The 24,037-nt window shown below is 35.1% G+C and overlaps 3 protein-coding genes across 12 annotated transcripts; 1 reads left to right on the top strand and 2 right to left on the bottom strand.

Annotated features, from left to right (window-relative positions):
• The first annotated feature begins 3,893 nt into the window (after positions 1-3,893).
• Positions 3,894-12,135, top strand: LOC122307342 (transcription factor TGA4-like). 7 transcript variants are annotated; one of them, XM_043120177.1, is made up of 10 exons: positions 3,894-4,287; positions 4,921-5,005; positions 5,629-5,794; positions 5,881-5,955; positions 6,683-6,742; positions 6,876-6,953; positions 7,056-7,119; positions 8,611-8,909; positions 9,796-10,023; positions 11,505-12,135. In XM_043120177.1, the coding sequence occupies exons 1-10, from the start codon at positions 4,257-4,259 to the stop codon at positions 11,655-11,657; spliced, it is 1,239 nt and encodes a 412-aa protein (XP_042976111.1). In that variant the 5' UTR covers positions 3,894-4,256; the 3' UTR covers positions 11,658-12,135. The 7 variants fall into 7 exon arrangements, with proteins under 7 accessions (XP_042976111.1, XP_042976116.1, XP_042976113.1 ...); XM_043120179.1 differs by having other exon boundaries at positions 3,901-4,287; positions 8,611-8,882; XM_043120181.1 differs by lacking the exons at positions 3,894-4,287; positions 4,921-5,005 and adding exons at positions 5,034-5,214; positions 5,374-5,447.
• Positions 9,026-16,442, bottom strand: LOC122307339 (pentatricopeptide repeat-containing protein At2g22070). 4 transcript variants are annotated; one of them, XM_043120175.1, is made up of 4 exons: positions 13,668-16,442; positions 12,706-12,759; positions 12,396-12,547; positions 9,026-10,139 (listed from the first exon to the last, which is right to left on the bottom strand). In XM_043120175.1, the coding sequence occupies exon 1, from the start codon at positions 16,238-16,240 to the stop codon at positions 13,883-13,885; it is 2,358 nt and encodes a 785-aa protein (XP_042976109.1). In that variant the 5' UTR covers positions 16,241-16,442; the 3' UTR covers positions 9,026-10,139; positions 12,396-12,547; positions 12,706-12,759; positions 13,668-13,882. The 4 variants fall into 4 exon arrangements, with proteins under 4 accessions (XP_042976109.1, XP_042976108.1, XP_042976110.1 ...); XM_043120174.1 differs by having other exon boundaries at positions 12,396-12,759; XM_043120176.1 differs by lacking the exon at positions 12,706-12,759 and having other exon boundaries at positions 12,396-12,643; positions 13,746-16,442.
• Positions 16,443-17,495: 1,053 nt separating this feature from the next.
• LOC122308222 (glutathione hydrolase 1-like) lies at positions 17,496-23,040 on the bottom strand. The gene is made up of 7 exons (XM_043121423.1): positions 22,774-23,040; positions 20,747-21,093; positions 19,642-20,157; positions 19,059-19,294; positions 18,495-18,759; positions 18,075-18,212; positions 17,496-17,946 (listed from the first exon to the last, which is right to left on the bottom strand). The coding sequence occupies exons 1-7, from the start codon at positions 22,778-22,780 to the stop codon at positions 17,707-17,709; spliced, it is 1,749 nt and encodes a 582-aa protein (XP_042977357.1). The 5' UTR covers positions 22,781-23,040; the 3' UTR covers positions 17,496-17,706.
• Positions 23,041-24,037: the final 997 nt, after the last annotated feature.

The raw sequence follows: 24,037 nt of genomic DNA, 5'->3' as shown, positions 1-24,037 counted from the left end.
CTACTGATCAGTTGGTGAAAGGAGCTGCCAGCCTCCTCTCTCTCTCTCTCTCCACATAATAAACCTATCACATGATCCTACCATTGAATACTTGGGAGCTCGAGATTTTCATGCATCATGTGGATCGGTACTCATCATGTATATGTTGAATTTAGCTTTGCGAATTTTATATCAATTATATCCATTCTTTGTGTTAACGTCGTGTTTCGTATACCTTTGAGTTAAGTTCTCAGCAACTTAAGTCTTTGGTCTAAATCCCCTTATATTTCAAATAAAATTTTATTTCCAAATTAAATGTACAGATTAAATATGAGAACCACTAAAATAACAACTAATTAAGATACGATTTGAATAATGAGATGGGATGATTTTAAATAAAAATTAAAAGTTGAATAAAATATAATTAAAATAATATTTTTTTAATATTATTATTAATTTTAAATTTTAAAATATTTAATTATTTATTATATTTTACTTAAAAACTTGACAAAGTTAACAATGCAAACGGCGGCTAATGAATGGCAACTTGAAACTGAAAAGGGTTGAGATCAGTTTGTGTGTGTCCCTGTAGGATCCCAAGGGCCAATAATAAATTCATATACGTTAAGCTGGAAAGCTAGAGAGCTCTATGAGCTGTTCCATCACCAAAACTTCCAAATTCCAAATAAAAACAAAAGTCTTTTTGTTTAACGTCACTAGCAACTTTAGGCCGAGTGGTTTGGTTGCGTAATTAATTTGATGGAAAAATATAATTGTAAGTATAATTGTATATTAATTTGTATATTAATGTAATGTAATTGGTTAAAAAATAAATTTTATTAAAAATAATGTTAATTTAAATTTTAAATATGAACAAATCAGTATTAGTATACAGATGAATGCACAACTGTACTTATATGTAGCAAAACTCTAATTTGATCTCATGTACTTGGAAACAGTTAAAAAAAGAAACCCAATTACACCTATATATATATAACAGATAAATAATATTTACAGTTATAGAATATATAAAAACAGTATATTCTTTTTTTAAAAAGTGTATAAATATAAAATTCAAATAAAAAAATTAATTTTTAATAATAAATCTTACTTTTACACAACTCATGACTGTATCAAGCATTAATTATAATATAATGTTATTATTTATCTTGAGTTTTATTATATCATTGATCCATCATGCCAAATTATGAGGTTCTTATTAATTGGCTTTTCACATTAAATATATATATATATATATATAAAGTTGCTTAAGAATTTAAAATGTATCATATCAACTAGTGTTATTTGGAATAATAAACTCAAAATTAAATTAAAATAGTCCCTTTAAAAAAAAAATTATTTATAGCATGATATGCCTTCTACTTGTAAATATGCAATTTGGAGAAAAAGGGGCTTTGCATTTGCAATATGCACTCATTGATGGGTACAAGTTGATCATCAGAATCCTTGCTTCCACAAGATAATATGTATATATAGAAAGGGGCACACGATCTATATATATATATATATATATATATATATATATAATTCTTCAATTGATGGTAAGAATTAGAATCGAATTAGAACTCACACCCACCCAAATCCAATGAATTATGTGATTTTTTTTTTACCATCAGAATATATACCAACAAAAATTTACAGAATATAATATTGCAATATGTAATCCTTTCTTGACATGATGATGATCGGTTTATTTGGTTGCATTTATTCGATTCTTCTTCATGCATTCAGCCCATCAACCTCCATAACTTGCTAAGACGATTATATATATATATATATATATATATATATATATTTATATACACTATATGATCATTTTTTTTCACATCGAAATTAATCATGTTTAATTAATTTGTTTTTCTTTTTATATTTTTAAGTGAAAGCGCATCAGTTAATGCTTGTCTCATCTATTTTATATACTTCTTTCTCGAATAAAACTTTAATAATTAACAAGTTGGTACATATGATTCTCTCTCTCTATTTTTTATTTTTTTATATAAAAGGATGGGAGGTTTTGAACCCAATTTTTTATATGGAGAATTGGGTCATATGTCATCAGACTATTGACCTAGAAATCGAACTGCATTAAATGCTACATTTTGACCAATTAAATAACTAAATAGTCCAATTAATTGGTCAATTATAAGGTACATGAGGAGGAAGTATGAGTTTTTAACCAATATTCTATCTAAATATATATGTTCTTTCTTATAATTAAGGATAATATATTAATATGTGGTTATTAATTAAATAAAATAAAAAAAAAGGAAAATCTAAAGTTTAATATCTAATTTTTTCTAAAACCAATAATAACGAATGGTTTTTGGATTAACCGCCAAATGGTGATCAGTTAAAAACTCATAATTTTTACATAAAATTCATGGCAGAAATGGAGAAAGTCAACAATAAATAATCAACCTATCAATGACATTGTAAGCAATTGACTTTCTCGAAATTGCTATTCTTCTACATAATTAGATAATGTAAATCTGTCAAAAAAAAAAAAAAGATAATGTAAAATATTGAAAAATCCAATATTTTTTTCTACATTGCGCTCAATTTAATTCTAAAATAATTATTTCTTGCTTAGTGAAATCTTGAGGAAAAAATTCTCAAATTATTTCATATATAATCAACATTAAATGATCTGTAATCTAATTATTTCACATTATGGGGTATATTAAGAATAGAAAAATGATATTTATAGTTATAGAGTGTGCAAATGCACCATACTTGTTTAGAAACAAAAAAGTGAGGAAATATGATATCCCAGTAAAAAAAAAAAAAATTAATTTTTTAATTATAAATTCTACTCATTTTTAAAAAGAATACACGATACTTGCATAATTTATGATTGTATCTAACATTATTCTTAGATCTCGTTTGTTTTCATAAATGATATAAGATGAGATAAGATTAAAATTAAAAATTGAATAAAATATTATTAGAATATATTATTTTAATATTATTTTTGTATTGAAATTTAAAAAAGTTAAATTGTTTATTTTATTTCCTATAAAAATTTAAAAAGATTCTAATGATTAAGTAAGATGAGATGTTTTGTGAACGTGAACAAGGCCTTAAGAAGCCTATATTTTCCAAACAACTCTTGGGCTATGTTTAGATGTTGAGTTGAGTTGAGATGAGTTTAGTTCTTTATTAATAGTAATGAGTTAAGATAATGGAGTGAATTTTGTGAAGCCCGCTTAAGATGAGTTTAGATGTGTTTGGATGTTAAGATGAATTTATATGTATTTATGAAAAGTTGAAACAGATTGTGGATCCCACGTGCAAAGATGTATTGAGTTGAAAAAAAATTATAAATCTTATATATAAAGAAATTTTGAGTTGAATAATATTTATTAATTTAAAAATTATGCATTTAAATACTTAAATAAATCTAACATAGAATCTGAACTAATTCAAGTACTCAAAAGAAACCTTAATAAATTAATTTTGGGGGTAGTAGATGTATGCAAGATGCTTGAAGGCGTACAAAGTTTCGAAGCATTGGACCGCATCTTCCCATAGCCGTTACTATTCTTCCTCCTTAAAAAATACAAAAGTTTCAAATGTTTGAACGCCGATGCCCCCACGCGCAATGGAGCGCGTACGCTCCTTCGTACGGTAAAATAGCCGGTGACCACTGACTTTCCCGCCTCAGAAAACTTCCGGCTCCGATCGCGCGTGTATTAGCATATTCGGCTAGCGACCAGGTGTGCAGGTTAAGCGGAAATAGCCAACATGGTGCGCACATTAGTTGTAGTGGAAAGATGACAATGACGACGATGACGGCTTAGGTTAAATGCGAGAGATCTTTGACTCTCTGTAGCTCCCGATGACAACTACTGCTATATTATGCATTTCATTTTTATTTATTTTTTGGTCTTATAGAGAAAATTGGATGGGAAAATAATTTTTTATTATTCTTATTATTCAATAGATGTGATAAGTTTTATACAGTCATTGTTAATTCCTAATGGAACAGTAGTCTGAAAATTAAAATTAAAAAAATGGTTCGGGAGGTGGCTTATAAGCTGTCGTTGTTCTCATTTGATTCTGCGGCAAGATGACGGGACTTTGGGCTCTGGGAGTTGAGATAGAGCAAGGGTTTCGATTCGAGCCAGGGATGTTTGTGCACTGTTTTAGTGCTCCCAGGGCTGGGATTTGAGCAGGAAACAAAAAGAAAATTAATAGTTGGCTTACCCCAAGTTTCAGCTTTGTGTTTCTGTCTTGTTATTGAATTTTGTCTGCCCATGCTTGGACTCTGCTTGGTTTCCGGGAAAGGTGACGAAAAGAAAGTTGGAGTTTTGAGTTTCTATCATGTTTAATTTATGATTACATGCTGTTCGCTTGGAGTGTGGAAATGTTTGTTTCTCTTTTATTTGAGTTTCACTTTCGGTTGTTGTGAGTAGTCTGTAGAGTGCTTGGAAATATAAAGGGTCTGTTCTCTCGGTTTTTCTTCTCTTTCTCTTTTTTATTTGACTTTTGGTTAGTCCTCTGGTTGTTATTACAGTACTTTGTAAAACGAACGTCTTTCTATTCCTCCTTGTATCTTGAGTTTGATGCAGAAAGTAGCAAAGTCATGCGTTCAAATCGGTTCAATGAAAGGAGATTGGGAAATTTCATTTTGTAGACAGTTAATTGGTCATTTTCAGTGTTTTTGCTGCTTATAGTTCATATATCTGTTTCTTCCTATACACGTGTTCAAACATACAAATATCTTGAAGTTTCCGGTGTATTTTCTAATCTATGTTCATAAATCATTGTTTTTTTTTTTTTTTTGTATCTTTATGAAAAAGATTTCATTTTTCTTTTATTCTTTTTTTTTTTTTTTTGTGCTCGGAAGTTAGAAGTTGTTCTAGCTGGCAAATAAGAAAAAAGAAGTCGAATTTGTATCTGAAGCAGAAATACTTTCAGCTTTGTGGCTTCTGTGGTTTGATAACAAAGGCCTTGAGAGGAAGCATTTTCCTCTGCCATCTTCCTCGGTCATCCCTCTCTGCTGGTTTGTTTAAGCTTCTAGAGGTGACACTTACAAGGATTGCCATTGTTTGACTTCAGTTCCTTCTAATTTCTTTGGCTTTCTTTCATGCCTGCCCCAATTCATTATCATTTGACAAAAGCAGCAGCTCACTGTTTTTAAAAGCCATGTCATGTGATTAGCATGCATTCTGGTCACTTTCCGAGGATGGTGCTAATATAACTGTGCCAACAGTTCGATTCTGTTACCCTTCATCTTGACACTGAAGATTTATTTATCATCATGGAACAAACTTGAAGGAAGTTTGAAAATTTTATGAACATGTTTTTTTTTTTGGTGTTACTTTGAGAATCTAGATCAATATTACCTCATTTTTGGATTGTTTTTTCAAGGTTCAATTTGAAGTCGTTCTAAGATCTGTATCCAACAATTTTGAAATGTTATACTGCAGTGAGCTTAAAAAATTGTGAGAATGATTTGATTAATCAAGTTTTCTGGGGATTTCATTCTTTGTGCTGTTGCCATTTGGAATCCAAATTATAACCAGCCATTTCACACCCATGTTTCTTAATTTATATGTTTGATTTATGCATTTGTCTTTCTTACCTATGTATTGATACGAAAATCTTATTAACCACTATGATCAGTCCAAAGAACATGAACTCTTCATCAGCGCAATTTGTCACCTCGAGAAGGATGGGAGTATATGACCCAATCCAACAGATGAGCATGTGGGGTGAAAACTTCAAAAGCAACAATAATCTAAATTCATCTGCATCCTTGATCGTGGAGGATGTGAAACTAGATAGTCAGGTGACAATTTTTGAAGGTTGTGTGTCTTGGTAGTTGGGGAAAAATTCCTCCTATGCTAAATGTTTTTTGTTCTGTGATTTTTCTAGTCAGAGGTTGCTTCACATGGAATATCGGGACCTTCAAATCAATATGACCAAGAAGCTACTAAACCTGTTGATAAGGTGAGGGTGACTGTATTAATGAGAATGATTTTCAATTTACAAGGTAATTAGGTTTTCTTATAATTCTGCATTGGATGGATGACATCTTTTTCTCATAAAATGGTTTCCTCCTGAAACTGGACCAATATGTGCTATTGTTGGTTAGAGTGCCCCTCCGTCACATACTAATATCTGCTTCTGGTTTGAGTTTTAGCTTCGCTTTTTGTGCATATGTTTGTTTAAAGGTATTGTATCTTGGTCAGAGATCACACATGCTGGAACTTTTGTTGTGCATCTTAGGTTTCTTATCTTCCTCTCCTTTCTTTCCTTTGAAAATACATTTTGGTGCATGTTTTATAGGTTTTCTTATCATATGCCGTATGAAAGTTCTAAAGAAGTTTGCATTCCTGAAATGTGATCTATACACAGGATCAGGACCTTAAATGGTTTTCTGAGGGTGCAATTTTTCAGTTTAGACTACTTATATGAAGGAAACCTTGTGTTGTGTGCGTTAGTTTTTCAAGAATGATGTATGGGGTCCATTCGTTGTTTGCCATTCATTCATTCTGTGCAGATAACAGGTAACATGGTATGGAAAATCTAGAAATATATGCATATATGCTTACAATTGAGGATTTCAATCCATAAGCTTGGCATACAATTTATAGTTTTTAATTTTGAGGATTAACCCTAATGCAGAACCAACAACCTTTACCTTGTTTTAAAATTTTAAACATAAAATCTGCAGACACAAAGACGACTTGCACAAAACCGGGAGGCTGCTCGTAAAAGTCGTTTGCGGAAGAAGGTATGTATGTAGCAATTTTTATTTTTTTTTATAAGTAGAAGGTATATAAGAATACACATTTGAAACAGAAGCCTTGGGTGTGAGGAAATGCAAAAAGTGGTTTGTCATACTAGATTCGCGTTTTACTTTGTAGGCCTATGTTCAGCAGTTGGAAACAAGTCGTCTGAAGCTGAATCAATTAGAGCACGAACTGGAGTGTGCCCGGCATCAGGTTTGAAAAGAGGATCAGCTTTTATTTATCACATCTTTGATCAATCAGTATAACTTTTTTTCTCCTCTTAAATATTTAAAAGCAGTTGATGTCTTACCGCAGAGCTCATATATGGTTGGTGGGTTGGATGCCATCCATCCGGGGTTTCCTGGAGCAGTGAACCCAGGTTTGTTAATGTAACGAAGTTGTACATGTAATCTCAGATATTTCCACTTTCTCATCCATCCGAAGCATTGAGATGTTGAATTCTTGTACTGCTTGTCAAAAGCGCATGATCTCATTTAAAATTGACTATTATAATCCTCCCAGTCCCTCCCTTTGTTTAGAGTTGGGTTTATTTGTTTCTTAATGGAACAAAAAAAGTTGATCATATCAAGGAAAGAACTGATTGCAAGGGGAGAGATTAATGCCTGATACCAGGAAGTGAACTTACACCAACTAGCCAATCATGATGGTAAGGTTTACGTGGGGGGAACATGAAATGTGCTGTTTACCATGCTTTTAACATATATTGACATCCCTTCTATTCCTCCAAAAAGTCTTTTAAGGTTTCTCGGCTTTTGCCTATATTAGGTTTGTTGATTTTGCTAGGGAATAGAAAAATCTGGCTTGTTTGAAAATAGCTCTCATTCCAAAATTTTCATCTTATCTCATCTCATATTTTTTCTAAACATAATTTAAATACAAAATTTTCAAACTAATGATTACAACTTTTTCAAACTTTCAAACAAAAAATAAAAACAATTCAACATTTTCAAATCCCCAAACAAAAATTATATTATAAAACTATATATATAACAATATTTTAACTTTATAATATTTTTTATTCAACTTTTTTTCTCTTATTTTCCAAAACCTAAAAAATACTCAACTCAAACTATCTCAATACTATTTACAAACTATCTTATTATTATTCACAAAATTCTCATCTTATCTCACTCCTCAAATGAGCCATTCGGAACAAGGATGTGGCTATTTCCTAATGAAAAAGATAGAGAAAGAGGTATTTCTGTGGTACGGTTGTGCGGTGGAACAGAAAGGTGAGATGATTTGGGGAGGATGCAGTTTCCATCTGGGTCCACCTCTTTGTGTCCGCCCAAATCTGGTGAAAAAAGGAACAAAGCCACTCGTACAATTACATTACCTCCATGCACCTTGTCCGGTATAAAAGTTTCAAGCAGCAACTATACCCACATCTCTGGCTTTTAACTTACTGCTTTGTGGATATACATGCTATCTATTCAAACATTGATCCCTTTAGTCCTTCATAAGCTTCTTCACTACCAGGACAAGTACAATAGTTATTCTCATACACCCAACCTTGAATATTGAAGATGATTTTTTTAGAACATTCACTCTGCCACAGCCTTTTTCAAATGTTCTAGAAGATTAATTGGAGACTGAAAATATTAGTTGTAACTAGACATGCACACACACACGCAGAAAGTTTGACTTGTAGTTTGTATTACCAGTCAAATTTCTCAATGAGCTGTTTATTATCATGTATTGCTCTCGGCATGCTGAGGATAGCCTTTGTGGTTTTATTCCCCATGGGTACATTTTTCTTCTTGTGTCATTCCCCCCAACAACCCTTTTTCGCTTACCTTTTTTTTTTTTTCAATATTATTATATTGTACCAACACTATGGATTCTGCAGGGATTACTACATTTGAGATAGAGTATGGGAACTGGGTGGAAGAACAAAATAGACAGATTCGTGCCTTGAGGAATGCTTTGAATGCTGATGTACCTGATATGAAGCTTCGAATCTTGGTAGAAAACTGCAGGCACCATTATATTGAACTTTTCCGCATGAAAGAAACTGCTGCAAAAGCCGACGTCTTCTATGTGTCGTCGGGCATGTGGAAAACATCAGCGGAGCGCTTTTTCTCGTGGATTGGAGGGATTCGCCCTTCAGAACTTCTTAAGGTGACGTGTGGATCATCTCAAATTAATGTGGGTAACATGCATTTTTCAATTCATATGAGCAACTAGGAATGGAAATTGCAGGATCCAAAGACAATTTTAACCCTCTAGTCTGGGCTACCAGTTCAACTTAGAGGTTCTAATCGTTAAAAGAATCTCTCATGCTGTCATGCATATTTTGAATCATAAGCAAATAGATACAGCCAAGGAAAAAGTTTGATTCATAAAATAGGCTACTACATATTGAACTTTATATTTGTGCATAAAACATAAATTTGCGCTAAATATTGTCATCTGATACACTCATAAAGGTTATAATACTAACCAAAGGTCTATGGCCTGATTGGCAGTATCCCCATCCTCAAAAATGGAGATTTGGAGTTCGAAACTGCCCTCCCCAAATGGTGTAGATCTTTTATAGTTAACGCTGCCGTTGCCCCCATCTTTTCACCTTGTGCAAAATGTAGACACTGTAAAATAAATACCATTAAAGCATCTCCACATCATATCTGGGACGTAGGATCAAATGTTGCCTCCATGTAGGGGTTTGAACGGATGGGGGACTGTTTACACCTACTTCGTGACCTACCATCATTGATATAATGTATAAACATAAAGTGTAAAGTCATCCTCTTCTACTAATCATATTTAGGGTTGGGTAGGCATAATGTCAACAAATCTGCTGGTGCGCAAACACTAACACGTAGCTGAAGGCAACCTCTAATTTGGGCTTGTGCATACAATTGAGTATAGAATTTATGAGCATCCCCCTATTAGGGTCATGGGGTTAGGTATCTATTTTGCCTTTTTCTGTTTTTTTACTCGAAAAAATGCATTCATTCATTTATTTTTTAATGCCTTCTGCTGTAATTCCATAGTCAAGCATAAAATATTATTGTATTGATGTTGATTACAGGTGCTTGGGCCTCAGCTTAGCCCCATGACAGAAGAACAATCTGTGCAAGTTGGCTATCTTCAAGATGCATGTCTGCAAGCAGAAGATGCTCTTTGGCAAGGTATGGAGAGACTCCAGCAAACTCTGGCTGAGACTGTAGCAGCTAGTCAACTGATTGAAGGAAGTTACATCCCGCAGATGGCTGCTGCAATGAAGAAATTGGAAAATCTAGTGGAATTTGTGAATGAGGTATGTATTGCATTTTCTCATGGACACGCTAAATGCTTCTATACAAATTCTGACTCTCAGTGTGACTGATACTTGTGCTGCTTTCTTTCTGCACCTGTCTCTTCTCTCTGAAATATCTATTAGGATCCATCAAATTGTTCCTTGTCAATGTATGCAGACCAAGAATGCAGGCTAATAGTTTATATTTTACATATTTCTGACTGAACATACTTTTCTTCTGACTGAGACAACAGCAACTTCGATTCTATAAAAATTGTGTTGGGAGAGAATCCGTTTTGGTACACATTTTTTCCTTGTTTTTCTGTCTTTGGTTTCTTATCGGATTATTTATTTATTTTCATTGGTCTGAGGGACCTGATGCAGTGATGCTATAAGTAGTGCACGTGCCTTGAAAGAAAAATGAGAGGCATTTTTTCATGTATCCTAGAAATCTCCAGCGGCTTAAGCATTGGAAGCTATTGACTTAGAAAGGGCAAACTCGTTCTTGCAGATCTTAAATTGTCATTTAAGTTGTAGAGGGATGTATCAGTACTCTACCACACCTTTCATTTTTTGCATTCCTTCATTCAGTAAAACAGTGATGGGCCCACTATTAAAGGTGAGACTTGAAGCTACCCCAGCCCTTCCACCCTTGACCCTTGGCAAAAGTCCTAGAGCCTTACATGTTTCATGTATACTTGTTCTAATATTGTTCGGTAAAATTATTTTTGTGCATCAGTTTGTGTTTTTGTTTCTTGTTAAAGCTAGGTGTTGGGCTGTTTTAATAGAGTCCACTGTTGCTTTGATCATTAAAAAGATAAGGGTAAACAAGCTTTTCGTTGCAATCAACAGTGGATCTTGCATCCAAAATTGATTTGAACACTCATCTCTTTAATCTGTGGGCAGAGCAATCAGGAATGACATAGGTGCTTATCAAGTTTCCCAAGATATGAAAAAGGCGTTAAAATAAGAAAACAGCATTCCCATTTCATGCTGCAATGAGGCTCCAGTTTTGAAGAATCTTCCCATGCATTTCCATCCCACCCCCCTTTCCCCAAAGAACAAGAAGACTGTCATGAGGCTGTTGAAAGCTTTTCTATATTTATAATCAGATGTTGGCTCTAACAGTTTTATTAACCTATATCTGAGTAGATCTTCTGAAGATTGGAATATAATTTTGGTTGGAAGTTTGTAATGATTTGGTTGCAAGTTTGATAATGCTTAGGTCATGACTGGAGTACTAGTAAATATGGTTGGGTTCTATCAAGTGATCACTTAAGTGGTTAACATCAAAGTTGTAGTAGTCAAAGAGCGTTCCACACCATACCTTGCAACCATAGTATTTCACCAATAGAAGCATATATTTAAAGAAACAATCTATTTTTTTTTTTTTTTTATTAATTACTCTGGTCTTATTATGTTATTAATAAGAAGTTGTACCTCCATGATCATCTTTGTGAACCTCTGAACGTGCAGACTAAATGGTGTATTTGTTTTAACAGGCTGACCATATTCGGGAGGAAGCCCTAGATCAGATGTTTCGCATCCTCACTATCCGCCAGGCAGCTCGAGGCCTGCTTGCCTTGGGAGAGTACTTCCAACGCTTTCGAGATTTGAGTAAGCTTTGGGCTGCTCGTTCTCATGAGCAAGCTTAGTCTCATAGTGGAAGAGGCTACAAACTGCTTAGTCTTATAATGGAAGAAGCTACAAGCTCAAAATCGCCATGAGGTTATCATGACCAGCAGCATACCTTGGCAAGCAGATGTGCAATTCAGTAGTGTTGTTATGAAGATACATAGACATGATCCATTTTTCAATCAGCCTCCCACCATTGAGAAGTTGTATATATTTATGGCCATTTGATCAAGAGGAAATTGTAATTAGGGTTATTTTTAGTGCTTGTACATTACCTTCTCCTCAAAGTTCATATATTTAAGATTTAGATTTTGAGCTGAGAGTTTGGAACTTTGTCATGTAAAAATGTCTTAAAAGTTGTTTGTGCTTTGAACTGAACTTGCTTTGCTCAGAACGAAGTGATATTGTGTAGTTGAATTGGATTGTGATCGTAAGGTGTATCAAATGCTTTTAATTTGAAAAAAAAAAGGTTTGATGGACTATCTATTTTCAACTTCATAGTCATTCCAAAAGTAGTGTGTATTCTTTCTTGACTGGCGATGTTAATTTCCAGCATACTGACCGTGTTAATTCTCTCTTTATTTTGTGACCTCTTTGCTGTCAAGGCATTAGTGAACTAATCATTGCTTAAAACGTCCCAATTAACTCCAATATTTTACATTACTTCGAACAATATGGCTTCTAAATGATGAAAATTTCCATTTATTGCGCTACCATAAACAAAAAGGACAGAATGCTTGGGGAGAAAGAAAGCGTACCGATTCAATGCCAAATGAAACACGAGTATAGCTTGAAGAGTCTCATGGAGCGTATAATGGCAAGTCTGATCCAAAAAAGACCATAAGTGGAGGGCTGGAATCTCCTTTTTGGTTCAAAATGATGGTTGCAATAAGTCCCTTCACACTCCGGCCTGATAAAGGTCTCAGAACTTTAAAAATACTCGTGATTACAAATAAAATGAGGCAGAGACCATGCTACAACAGAAGTAAGAATCATGGGGCAAAATCTACAGGGCAAAGGAAGAAACTCGATTAGCAGAGAGCTATTCTATAAAAGGAGAGCCAATACCTTGTTAGTAAAAGATGTAGAAGTTTGACAACCGCAGCTTCAAAAGAGATCAGCCTGCATAGGTTTGGAAGCGCTAAAAAGACCATTGTTCAAATATCTTGTGATTATCATTTTACCTCTCGTCTTTTCCAAATTTGCTATGTTTACCAACAATATTTTTTATAATTAACAATTTTTATAATTATTCAAAGCTATAGCAGTAAGAAAATATTAAGAATCCAAAGATGGATAATATGCACACAAAGAGAGTTACTCTGTCCGAAAGGTCAAACAGTTGCATGATGCTAAGACAAAAACCAAAGGCCTAAATATAAATGACTAGCATGAAATCGCAGAACAAACCTTCCTTCGTAGCAATGGCTTACTTAAACCAAAGTGCTATAATACTCATAAGTTTCTATAAAAACTAACTTATCCATGCCACTACCATATCATGTAATAGAAAACTTCTATTTATCATCCTTTTCACTATCATCCTCTAACACCCTTGCTGTAGCATCAAATGATTGATCCACAAGTGAAACATAACAAATAGTCTTTAATCATTTAATACCATATCGTGGAATGGTGGGAAGATGATGGTAAAAGGGATGGCGAGAAGCATTACTCCATGTAGACTAGTATAGGCATTTCGTATGTGTAATTTGCCTACGGCGACCATTTATGTTTTGGATGTAAAGCAAGGCAAGTCTCATAATGACTTTTTTCTCAAATTAGGAGTACTATAACGTGCACTTTTCTGAGTTATAAACTATAATCTCAACAAATCAACAAATATGACCACTTTATTTAACAAAACAAGGTAGCTGGACCTGACATTGATACAAAAATAAAGGTACTTTATAGTCAGAAGGCCTTGGCATAAGATAAAGCAGAGTATGAAGTGTACTGATGCATAAATAATTAAACAATGCCATCTCTTGTGAATAGTATTTCCTCTAACGATAAATGTAAGCATGTACCAGAATTTAGATATTTTCAGGTTGACTCATGCATAAAGATCTTCCTATAAATGTCACATCAATGTTGGAAATACCCACTGTGGCAAAGCAGTTGCATGCTATCTCCAAAGATACAGCAACCCCGCACAAGCAATTAGTAAATGTTCTCAAGGCGTTAAGAAAAGCAGGTAGCACAAACATGAGAACGTCAGATGTTTCTTGAAACATCCTTGTGCCTACCAATAATCCCGACAAGAGCAAGAACCATCCTTGAAATGGTGAAAACGAGTAGAGTCTCTCACAATAATTTCTCTGCCCACAAGCTTGGAGATAAATTTTATGGCAGAATGACAGTCATTACACACTCTAAGGTTCTTCATGATTCTCAACGTACTGTTCTCTGGAGTACTTATCAGTCCAAATGCGATGGCAAGTTTTTCACTATGATGTTGAAGAATCTGTTCCTTGACTTCCCGTTCAAGGTCATGCAGTACTGATTCGGTATCTGGAATAAATCCCATCTTTTTTATGTCTTTCCAGATATTTGCTACCTTATCGTATATAGCATCCTTCTGTGGGTGAAGCCCATCTTCCACGCCAAAGACATGGACTTTGTTCTGTACCTGAAGCCAACTGAATCCTTGATCTTTCTTCACTCCTCTATCTCTCATTGATTTTCTAATTTCAGCAGCATCCTTCCATCTCCCACAAGCTGAATATAGATTGGCAAGGGCTGAGTATGCCCCGCTGTTGTCAGGCTCAATAAGAAGCAATCTTTCTGCTGCAACTTTTGCTAACTCCACGTTTTTGTGAACCTTACAAGAAGCTAAAAGTGAACCCCAAGATATAACATCTGGTTCGATAGGCATACTTTTTATGAAATCATGTGCTTCTTGTAGCAATCCTGCACGCCCAAACAGGTCAATCATGCATGCATAATGGCTTAAGCTCGGTTCAATTTTATGAAGATCTTGCATCAGATAATAATATCTTCGTCCTTGTTGGACCAATCCCACATGAGTACAGGCAGAGAGAACACCAACATAAGTTATATGGTCAGGCTTAATACCACCTGCTAGCATCTCTTCAAAAAGTTCTATGGCTTCTTCTCCATGACCATGCTGAGCCAAAGCCATAATCATGGAAGTCCAAGATACAGTATCTCTTTTCTGCCTTATTAGATTGAATACGTGCTTTGCACTGTTAAGGCTTCCAGCTTTGGCATACATGGTAATTAGAGCATTGCTCACAGAAACTGACGATGCTTCCCACGATCTTATGGCACTTGCATGAATTTGCTTGCCAAAATACAAAGAAGCCAAGCTTGAACTGACACTTAACACGGCTGCAAGAGTGTGACTGTTTGGCTTGGGACCCTTTAAAACCATTGATCTAAAATGCTCCAGAGCATCATTATTCAAGCCATTCTGCACATAACCTACAATCATGGCTGTCCATGCAACCACATCACGTTCTCTTAGTGAGTCAAATATCTGTCTGGCTGGTTTTATTTCCCCAAGCTTGATGTAGCCATCCAACAGGGCTGTAAAAGCTATAACATTGAGATCCAAATATCCACTTTGCTCTACAATCTTCCTTGCAATTTCAACCCCACCAGACTTGGCATACATTGAAATCAAAGCATTCCTGACTGCCCCAGAGGTTATGAACTCAGTTCTAATGATATAAGCATGGATTTGTTTGCCAAGACTTAACTTCTCGAGGTTGGCACAGGCCGACAAAGCACTCGCCAATGTGAACTTATCAGGCTTTAAAAAAACATCCTTCAACATGTTTGAGAAGATTTCCAGTGCTTCAAGATTAAAACCATGCTGGTTGTAACCTGAAATCATCGAATTCCACGAAACTGCATCTCGTTCTGCCATTTGTTGGAATTGGGCAAGAGCGAGGTCAACCCGACTCGACTGCATATGTAATGAAATCATTACGTTCCAGCTTGACGTGTTCTTCACTCTCATCCTATCAAAAACTACTTTCGCTGTTATTGGATCACTACACTTCACGTACATGTTTAGCAATGAATTCGTCACAGGAACACAACTACGGAGGCCAAGTTTAACAACAAAGGAGTGAACTTTCCTACCAATTTCCAGAGCTTCAATGGCAGCACATGAAGCAAGAATATTAGTGATGGTATACTGGGTTGGTGCCACTCCACTTCCTATCATCTCTACAAACATCCGAATCGCATTTTCAAAACGACCCATCTGATTATATCCGACTATCATAGCAGTCCACGAAACAGAGTCACGATCTGGAATTTCATAAAAAACACGACGAGCTTCATCTAACCTACCCTGTTTGGCATATGCCGAAAGCATTGTATTCCAGGAGAATATAGTCTTGGCAGTCATTTCATCGAGTATACGGTGAGCATCTGAAGCATACCCACTTTTTGCATAGAAGTTCATGAGATTATTCATCAAGAAAACACCGAGGTGAAGCCCAGCTTTGATTATTCGAGCATGAATCAATTTTCCAGCAAATGAGTCTTTGGTCTTGAGGCTTGTTTGCAGGAAATGCGCGTAGAAATCTGCAGACGAAGTGGGACGGGGTGGGCTCCGGATTTCCATTAGAGACAACTATCATAAGACAATCAATTAGAACAACGATTCAGAGGACGGATCTCGTAGGTCTTTAACTAACTACATAAAGTGATGCTTAACTGGCCGGATGCTGTGATTTTTAGGTGGAGGAGGAGGTTTTTCAAGTGGGTTTTAGCATGAATTTGAATCCCTAATGTCCTCGTTGGAGCGTGGGAAAAATTAACTTTAGTCCTAAAATATTTATTTGAGAAATGTTCTCCATAGTAAAAAATTTAATAATGATGATAAATATATCATATTTTATATAATTAAATAAAAATGTGTTGTATAGAATTTTTCAATACATTTAATGTGTAATTACTTTATTCACTTATAAAATTATTTACGACGCCGATAATAAAATCAAGATAAATAATAACACATATCATACATCATATATATATTTATTAAAAAAAATATTTTGTAAGGTGATTCATTAGATTAGAAAACTCCTTTTATGATAATGTAGATTTGTTTCAAGCATGTAAATTTGTAAGATTTGTGTATAGAACTAACACTTTTTATTTAACAAATTCCCAAAAAATTCAATCCAACGACTTAAAATGTCGTTGATCTCTTAGAATTTAGACAAATCATAAAAAGAGTACTATTATTTTTCATGCTAAACTTTATCACCTTTAATCACATTTGGTGATGTGTATATATATATATATATATTTTCTATGAATCATTTAGAGGACAATTATTTGAAATGTGCTATAACATTATAATTAGGATGCTTTTGAGCTTAAAAATGGATAATTTGAAAAATGATATTTATAATTTTAAGGTATATAAATCTTGTCAATACATTTAAAATAAATAAATAAATATGAAATTAATATAAAAAATAATTTTTTAATAATAAATCTCACTTTTTTTTTTAAAAGAGTATGCGATACATGCGTATCTTAAAATTGTATCTAATATTACTCTGGATCATTTAAATTCCATATTTATGGAATAAATCGATTATATTTATAAACACTTCTCCTCATGTGTGAAGAAGGTTTTAAAAGAAATATATTTAATTAAATAAAATGAAGTATAGAGTTAGAGATGAAATTTAATATATTTCTTCTAATATCACGTTAAATTACTATTTATTTTAAAAGCTTAAACTAATAAGAAAAAATGCTAAAAACAATGAACTATTAACTTATCAACTTGGAAGAGTTGTTTTTGTCTTTTTTGGAATTTTATGCATTTTGGATTTTAGAAATGGAAATGTAAAGACACAGGCAAACAGAAAACTCTTTCTATTTATTTGTGCCTTACAATACCAGAGGTTCAGCAACAAACGAAGGGAACCAAACCATAATAACTGGCCAGCAGCCAAACAAGAGCCGGCAACCTTATTAACGACTACCTACTTTTATTTTTTATCTATTTATTTTTTTTCCTTACTAAGTGTAGTGTAAGGATGAGAACTCATTGTCTAATAATGAAGGATTTCAAAAACCGGCAGGAAACCCGCCTTTTCTTGGGTCACTCACAGCCACAAGCTTTCCAATTCCTCCATTTTCCTTCAAACCATCTGCATCTTGAACTATAAACTGGCAAATAGTCCCACCGGAGAGGCTCTGTAGGACATGGCCTTTCTTTTGAAGGGCTGCCCTGATATCAGCAGGGACTTCAAAGTGGTCGCCGCTCACAGTTGTCCAGTTCTCATAGTATACAACATTGGGTATCAGCTGATAATTAAAGGAACTTGTCACATAATTTCCAGTGTCTACTCATTGTTACATACAGAGTGTGTGTGCATGAGAGAGAGAGAGAGAGAGAGAGAGAGAGAGAGAGAGAGAGAGAGAGAGAGAGAGACCTGGTGATAGAATCTTGGCGCCATGACAGAAGAGAGAGGATCCATTTTCCTGGCAAAATGATTCAAGAAAACCTCTGCAATTCCAGCAATGATCATGCCTCCCCCACTTGCACCTACCACGGCTGTCAAGTGCTCATCCTACAGATGCATAGAAAAGGGTCATATGATTTTCTGCATAGGAATTTACAGAATAATGTAATAAGTAGCTATGACAAACATTTTATGAGAAAAATGTGTTTCCAAACGGAATTTACAATCTTCTAGCCGTTAGTATTCTGCATGCAACTCTACTTGTCAAAGAGTCAATCTGAAGGACTGTACCCAACGAAATAGAACAGTGTACTGACCATTAATTCAGTAATTTGGAAATGGTAACAATCCTAACTTGAGTGGAAAACACTCCTAGAGGCTAGAACATACCTTTAAGATGATAGTGGGTGACATGGATGATAATGGCCTTTTCCCTGGGCTGATAAAATTTGGTGGTGCTGGAGGTGGAACACCTGCAGTAACATTCATAGGGATGGAGAAATCGTCCATTTCATTGTTTAGGACTATTCCTGTAGTTGGTGACAGTATTTGTGAACCAAAATATGAGTTCACGGTAGAAGTCATGGAAACAGCATTTTGTTCATGATCTACGATTGACATATGACTGGTGCCATGATCCTGGATCTGATTCCATCTGTTAGGAAACAAGATTCAGTATACATAACAATACGAGTTTTATGCACAAGAGACAGAGGTGTAAAGGTGAGGGCAAGTCATTCAAGATTTTTTAACTGTTATATCTTAACTCTAGGGAATTTGGTCACAAGGCACGAGCATGACCCAATGTGATGGGGCTCCTGCCACATCAAATGTATGAATTTGAGACAGCATAAAGCTAAGGTTTCCCAGAACTTAGTAAGCATGCATTGGTTTTAAGTATTTAGCATTATGATGTTACAGGTGAACTGATTCCCTACCAATGAAGCAGCTTACCTACCACCATAATGACCTGCATCAAATGTCATATTGTCATTGATGGTTTTCTGTAAGTCTTTTGCAAACTTATGAGAGAGCATATCAGATAGAAATCTGGACACATCAACATAGTCGGGATCACCGAGATTCATTCTCATTGCAAATACATGTTTTAAAGCTTCAATTTCTCGATGGACGCCAAGAGGGCCAGAAATACCTGAAGGGATTGGATATTGAGCAAGAATGTTTAGCATCTGTAGCAGCAGAAAAGACAAAAAGCTAGGTCAATAAAATAGTAATTATTTATTTTTAGTTTTTTCTAATCAACAAGCATGCTTAATATTGAAGATAATAATATGAAATGGGAAATACTTTAGACATACAAAATGCTTCAAGGTGGATCCTTTCCACTGTCAATATACAAAATACATCTAGGAAGGTTATCTAAGGCCATACAACCAAAGGCTAAGTCTGTTGCTGCCCATTGTGCCACTGATTGCACACATCAATTTTATGATCAATGGATTTGCTTTCCCTTATTGATTAAAAAAGAGGAAAAAGAAGAACATAATAGCAAAACAGAGCAAAGAGATATACTTACAAGTATCATTGGAGGACCCCCTGAAGGAGGAGGCATGCCAAGTATTTTAAGCCCTAAAACGTTAGCAGTGATGGCTTCTTTCAACTTAACTCGATACCTTTGCAAGTCCTTAATTCTCAATATCCCTCCAAGCTTTTGAACATCCCTAATCAAATTGAATCCAACCGAACCATTATAGAAGGCCACTGGACCAAACTTTGAAATTGATCTGAGTGTCTGCCCTAGTTTCTTGTTGTAGCATATATCGCTTGCCTGCAAGAGACTTCCATTTGAGGTAAATATGTCACGGAGTCCTGCATCTGCTAAGATCCCTGATTCTGTCCTGACCATCTGCATGCGAAGATATGGTGATACCTTAAATCCCAAACGAGCAAGACGCTCAGCTGGCCTTACAAGCCTCTTCCAAGGAAGCCTTCCATGTTGTTTCCAAGCCTCGTGAAGGCCTGCAAGTTCCCCTGGAACGGCTATGGAGAGGGCACCTTTTGTTTTTAGTGTAGCATTACCAGCATACATATTCTGAAAATGAATAATTATGTAAGAGAATGATAAATGAATCAGTCATGGATAACATGAAATTCAACAAGCAACACAAGTCTGATAGGCATTAATCCAACACTTCTCAATTACATTGTAATTTAAATGGGATAGTTCCAAATATATATTCGCGTTAGCATATAAACTATGCCGATCTGTAGTAGTTGCAGAGCAAAATAATTATTGGATTATATCTTTGGACAAGCATATGTTATACTCCATCTGTTGTTGGATATGAAATTGAGTTTTATAGATGGCATGGCTGAACATGGGAAGTACTCAATGATCAGATGGATCCCATGCTGAGATTTATTCTAGCCAAGCATTGGTGGAAGCTTCTGGCCTTGTAAATAAACCATATTTGTAATATAAATTGAGAAATGAATAAGAAGGAGCTCCTCAACCAAAGAATTTTCTAGTAAGTGCCAAAACTAAATGCACACATGTTAAGGAAGCAGACAATAGAAACAAGCCTTGCAAGTCTTCGTAACCCTGTCATGTCTAATGAGAACAGTTAAAAAAACTCAAAACCAATCCAACGGAAATATACAAGTAAAGTGATGTGAAGTACCACAGAAGCTTGCAAGGGGGCAGTTTCTCTCATATCAAAGGCTTGTGCCTTCCCACCGGCTAACCTGAGAAGCATAAAGGCTCCTCCACCAATTCCACTTGATGCTGGACTTACGACTCCCAGGCAAAGAGCAGCAGCCACTGATGCATCAACAGCATGACCTCCTTCACGAAGAACTTTCATCCCTATTCTGGAACATCGTTTATCATCAGTGGCAACAGCACCATGACGTGCTATGATTACCTCATGCCTATGTTTGATGGGACCACTGACAGAACCAAGGCTTGAAATTGGAGGCAACCATATAAAGAAGAGAAATGCTATGGTGGGCCATAAGAACAACAGAGCTGCAACCAATTGATACAATAGTCTTGAGTTCCCCAAAGAAAAATAACTATATAAAGAAAAGTATGTACTGATCAACCAAATTGCAGCCAAATCAATAAAAACATCACCAAAAGGGAAATTCTCAAAATCACATCCACACACAGAAATACAAACATACAGACAAATATATATATATATATATATCTGTGTGTGTGTGTTGGGGGGGGGGGGGGGGGGGGGGGGAGGTATATGATAGAGTTAGTTTCTAAGAAAAATTTATATCATGCGCATTTGAAGCATTTTAGATAGGTGTTTTGGAAGTGTGCGACGACCATCTTATGTCAACCACACCAAGCTCCCATCCTTCAAACGACGCATTGCAATGTATCCCCACACCAAAAAGGTCTAAATTTTACCACAAGAAATGCATGCTTGGCAAAATAAGCCTTACAACTTAAATTGCATGTATATTTCAGCATTGTGAATTGCTCTGTCTGCTTTATCGTTCATACAGCGCAAAGCAGGACATTATTTCTGTTGTTTAAAGTTTTAAACGGTCCAGAACACATTCAAGGCTTCCACATATTAATTATCAGCCACCAATATAACAATGTGAACATTGTTATAATGATCAGATGCTACAGAAAACAAAAGACCGTTATAGAAAGAGAGTTAGACAGGTTATTTGTACATGTCATAAAAGTACAATACTAAAGTGCATAGATTTTTTTTGCCGGGAGATTTGCTCTTACACAATCAAGAGGAGAGGCTTGCTAATGACCCTCTTTCTAGGATTGGGGTTCTCAAGTTAAAGGTCAATGGCAAGTAGCATTGATGATTAGGTTTTTGCCTTCTGAAGCTCAAAGGTCAACCGCCAATGCCTTACATTGTTCAATTTGTTCTCTTAACATTCTCTCCGAAAATAGACTGAGTTCTATATAATTTATGTCAACGAGCATGCGGGGGGAAATATGTTCGTAAGCAAGCAAGTCCATGTTACCATATAGAACTCAATGATAAACTTTCAAGATAACTATAAGTAGCATCCCCAATAGTCAGTACAATAACATCAAACAATATTTCCATTCTCTGTTACCACAATCTAATCCCACTCAAGTGTACATTTTCCACATTAAAAAATTTTAAACTTGGGGGATTAAACCTGTCGACTGGGGCATACCATGTTGTGCAACTAGGGAACACCAAGCTCAATTAGCAATATTTACGGTCAGAATTAGTAGTTGCACAGTAATCGTTTCCTCCATTAAGCGAATGCTTTTTCCACCCTCTAATCTGATGGTATCTAACTCAGTGAGATTCACATATATGCATTAGCACACGGCTTGGCAAATAATTAAGGTGGGTCAAGCTCAGAAAAGGGTCAATATTTCATGGACAAAAGCCACCAGCCTTTTCCCCAGTTCTTTCACCAGAGTACTTTCAATTGTGACAGATACACTGACATTCGGACAACATGCAGCATTTTTTTCTTCTTATTTTTCGATCCCCTGCATGTTGCAGCTGTCCGTCAAGCTTTTCGTTTGCAAGCTTCCTACCTATGTTCTCTTGTTGAGTGTCATCTATGCACCCCTCCAGATCAATGTTATCTATTCAATCTTTTCACGCACACCTTAAAATTAATCCGCACAAAAAATGAAACCCATTAACAAGAAGTCGACGAAAATTATTAAATCACTCACATGACATGAGCCTCCACCAGATAAGATCAGCTCACACCCTCTGTATTCTTCTTCTTTTTGTTCTTCTTCGTCTTCGTTAGCGTCACGGACTCTCAGAGTTTGCTGCAACTGGAGGTGCGGTCAGAAGTAGCAGATACGCATTCATTCCTATATGGCCAGAACGGTAAATAAGATGACGAAGTTGGAAAATGGTGACTTGTAAGAAGGAAACAATTAATCAGGTTTGACTTCGATATCGTATAATTATGCGCGCACGCACTAATATTCCCAGACTCCCAGTGCCCAATAATATCTATGCCTTGACAGATATGAATCACATGTCTTTCCAATAATTTCTTTTATTCTAATAAAATATAATAAATAATTTCTCAATATATATATATATATATATTTTCCTGAGTTTTGGACTCTTGGCATTGTTGGCGAACATTCCTTCAAGTTTGAATATTTTAATATCTGTGAGGCACATGAATACAAAAGTAACATAAAGATATTAAAATTGTAAAGTTCCAACAAAAACAAATATTTGATTCTAGGCAGAGTCAGACGACCCCCCCCCCCCCCCCCCCCCAAAAGAATCAAAGATGATTAAAAAAAACTGCTTAAACGTTTCACGTTGATTGGATTTTCATTATCTTAATTGTGAAAGTATGTAATATATGAAAAAATATTCATCATCTCTTTCTTTATTATATTTTCATTATCTTATAAAAAATTAAAAAAGTATTATTGAGTTTTTCAGATTAGTATATTTTTAAAATATTGATGTTATTTTGGAATATGATTTTATATATATAATTGTTTATATATACCAATAAGTGTATTGCAAAAATATGACAAATAAAATCCATACAAAGTTAGAACAAGTCATAAATTTATGCAAGTTAAAGTAAACCTAATATAAAGTTAATAGAAGTGAAAGATCTAACAATATTTGTGAACCACCACACCTATATGGGGTGGAGAGTTTTTTATTTATTATATGTGTACAAGCAGAGTACAGTTGGATACAAAGATAGTATCTACGTCAAAAAAGGAAAACTAATAAGAAGAGATAAAACTACATCTCCTGCAATGAAGGAGGAAAAGATTAAGGAGGATTCCATAAATTAATGACAAATTTACTGGAAAAGGAGCCCGGCGCAAGCTAAGAGTGAGATTAACACAAAATAGCTTGGAACGGAAAAAACATAAAGGACTTATGAAACACTCTTGGTGAAGACATCGGCGAGTTGTAATTGTGATGAAATATTGATTGAGCTGA

This window comes from Carya illinoinensis, chromosome 4 (genome assembly GCF_018687715.1).
Source record: "Carya illinoinensis cultivar Pawnee chromosome 4, C.illinoinensisPawnee_v1, whole genome shotgun sequence".
NCBI classification, from domain to species: Eukaryota; Viridiplantae; Streptophyta; class Magnoliopsida; order Fagales; family Juglandaceae; genus Carya; species Carya illinoinensis.
This window is presented reverse-complemented; position numbering and strand designations above follow the sequence as displayed.

Coding starts and splice junctions, on each gene's coding strand:
- LOC122308222 (XM_043121423.1), bottom strand. Junction 20,158..20,746: donor CCCCCTTGCAAGCTTCTGTG/GTACTTCACATC, acceptor ATTCATTTTCAG/AATATGTATGCTGGTAATGC. Junction 17,947..18,074: donor CGCCAAGATTCTATCACCAG/GTCTCTCTCTCT, acceptor TTTAATTATCAG/CTGATACCCAATGTTGTATA.
- LOC122307342 (XM_043120177.1), top strand. CDS start 4,257: ATGCTTGGACTCTGCTTGGTTTCCGGGAAAG. Junction 5,956..6,682: donor CTACTAAACCTGTTGATAAG/GTGAGGGTGACT, acceptor TAAAATCTGCAG/ACACAAAGACGACTTGCACA. Junction 8,910..9,795: donor GTGGATCATCTCAAATTAAT/GTGGGTAACATG, acceptor TGTTGATTACAG/GTGCTTGGGCCTCAGCTTAG.
- LOC122307339 (XM_043120173.1), bottom strand. CDS start 16,240: ATGGAAATCCGGAGCCCACCCCGTCCCACTTCGTCTGCAGATTTCTAC.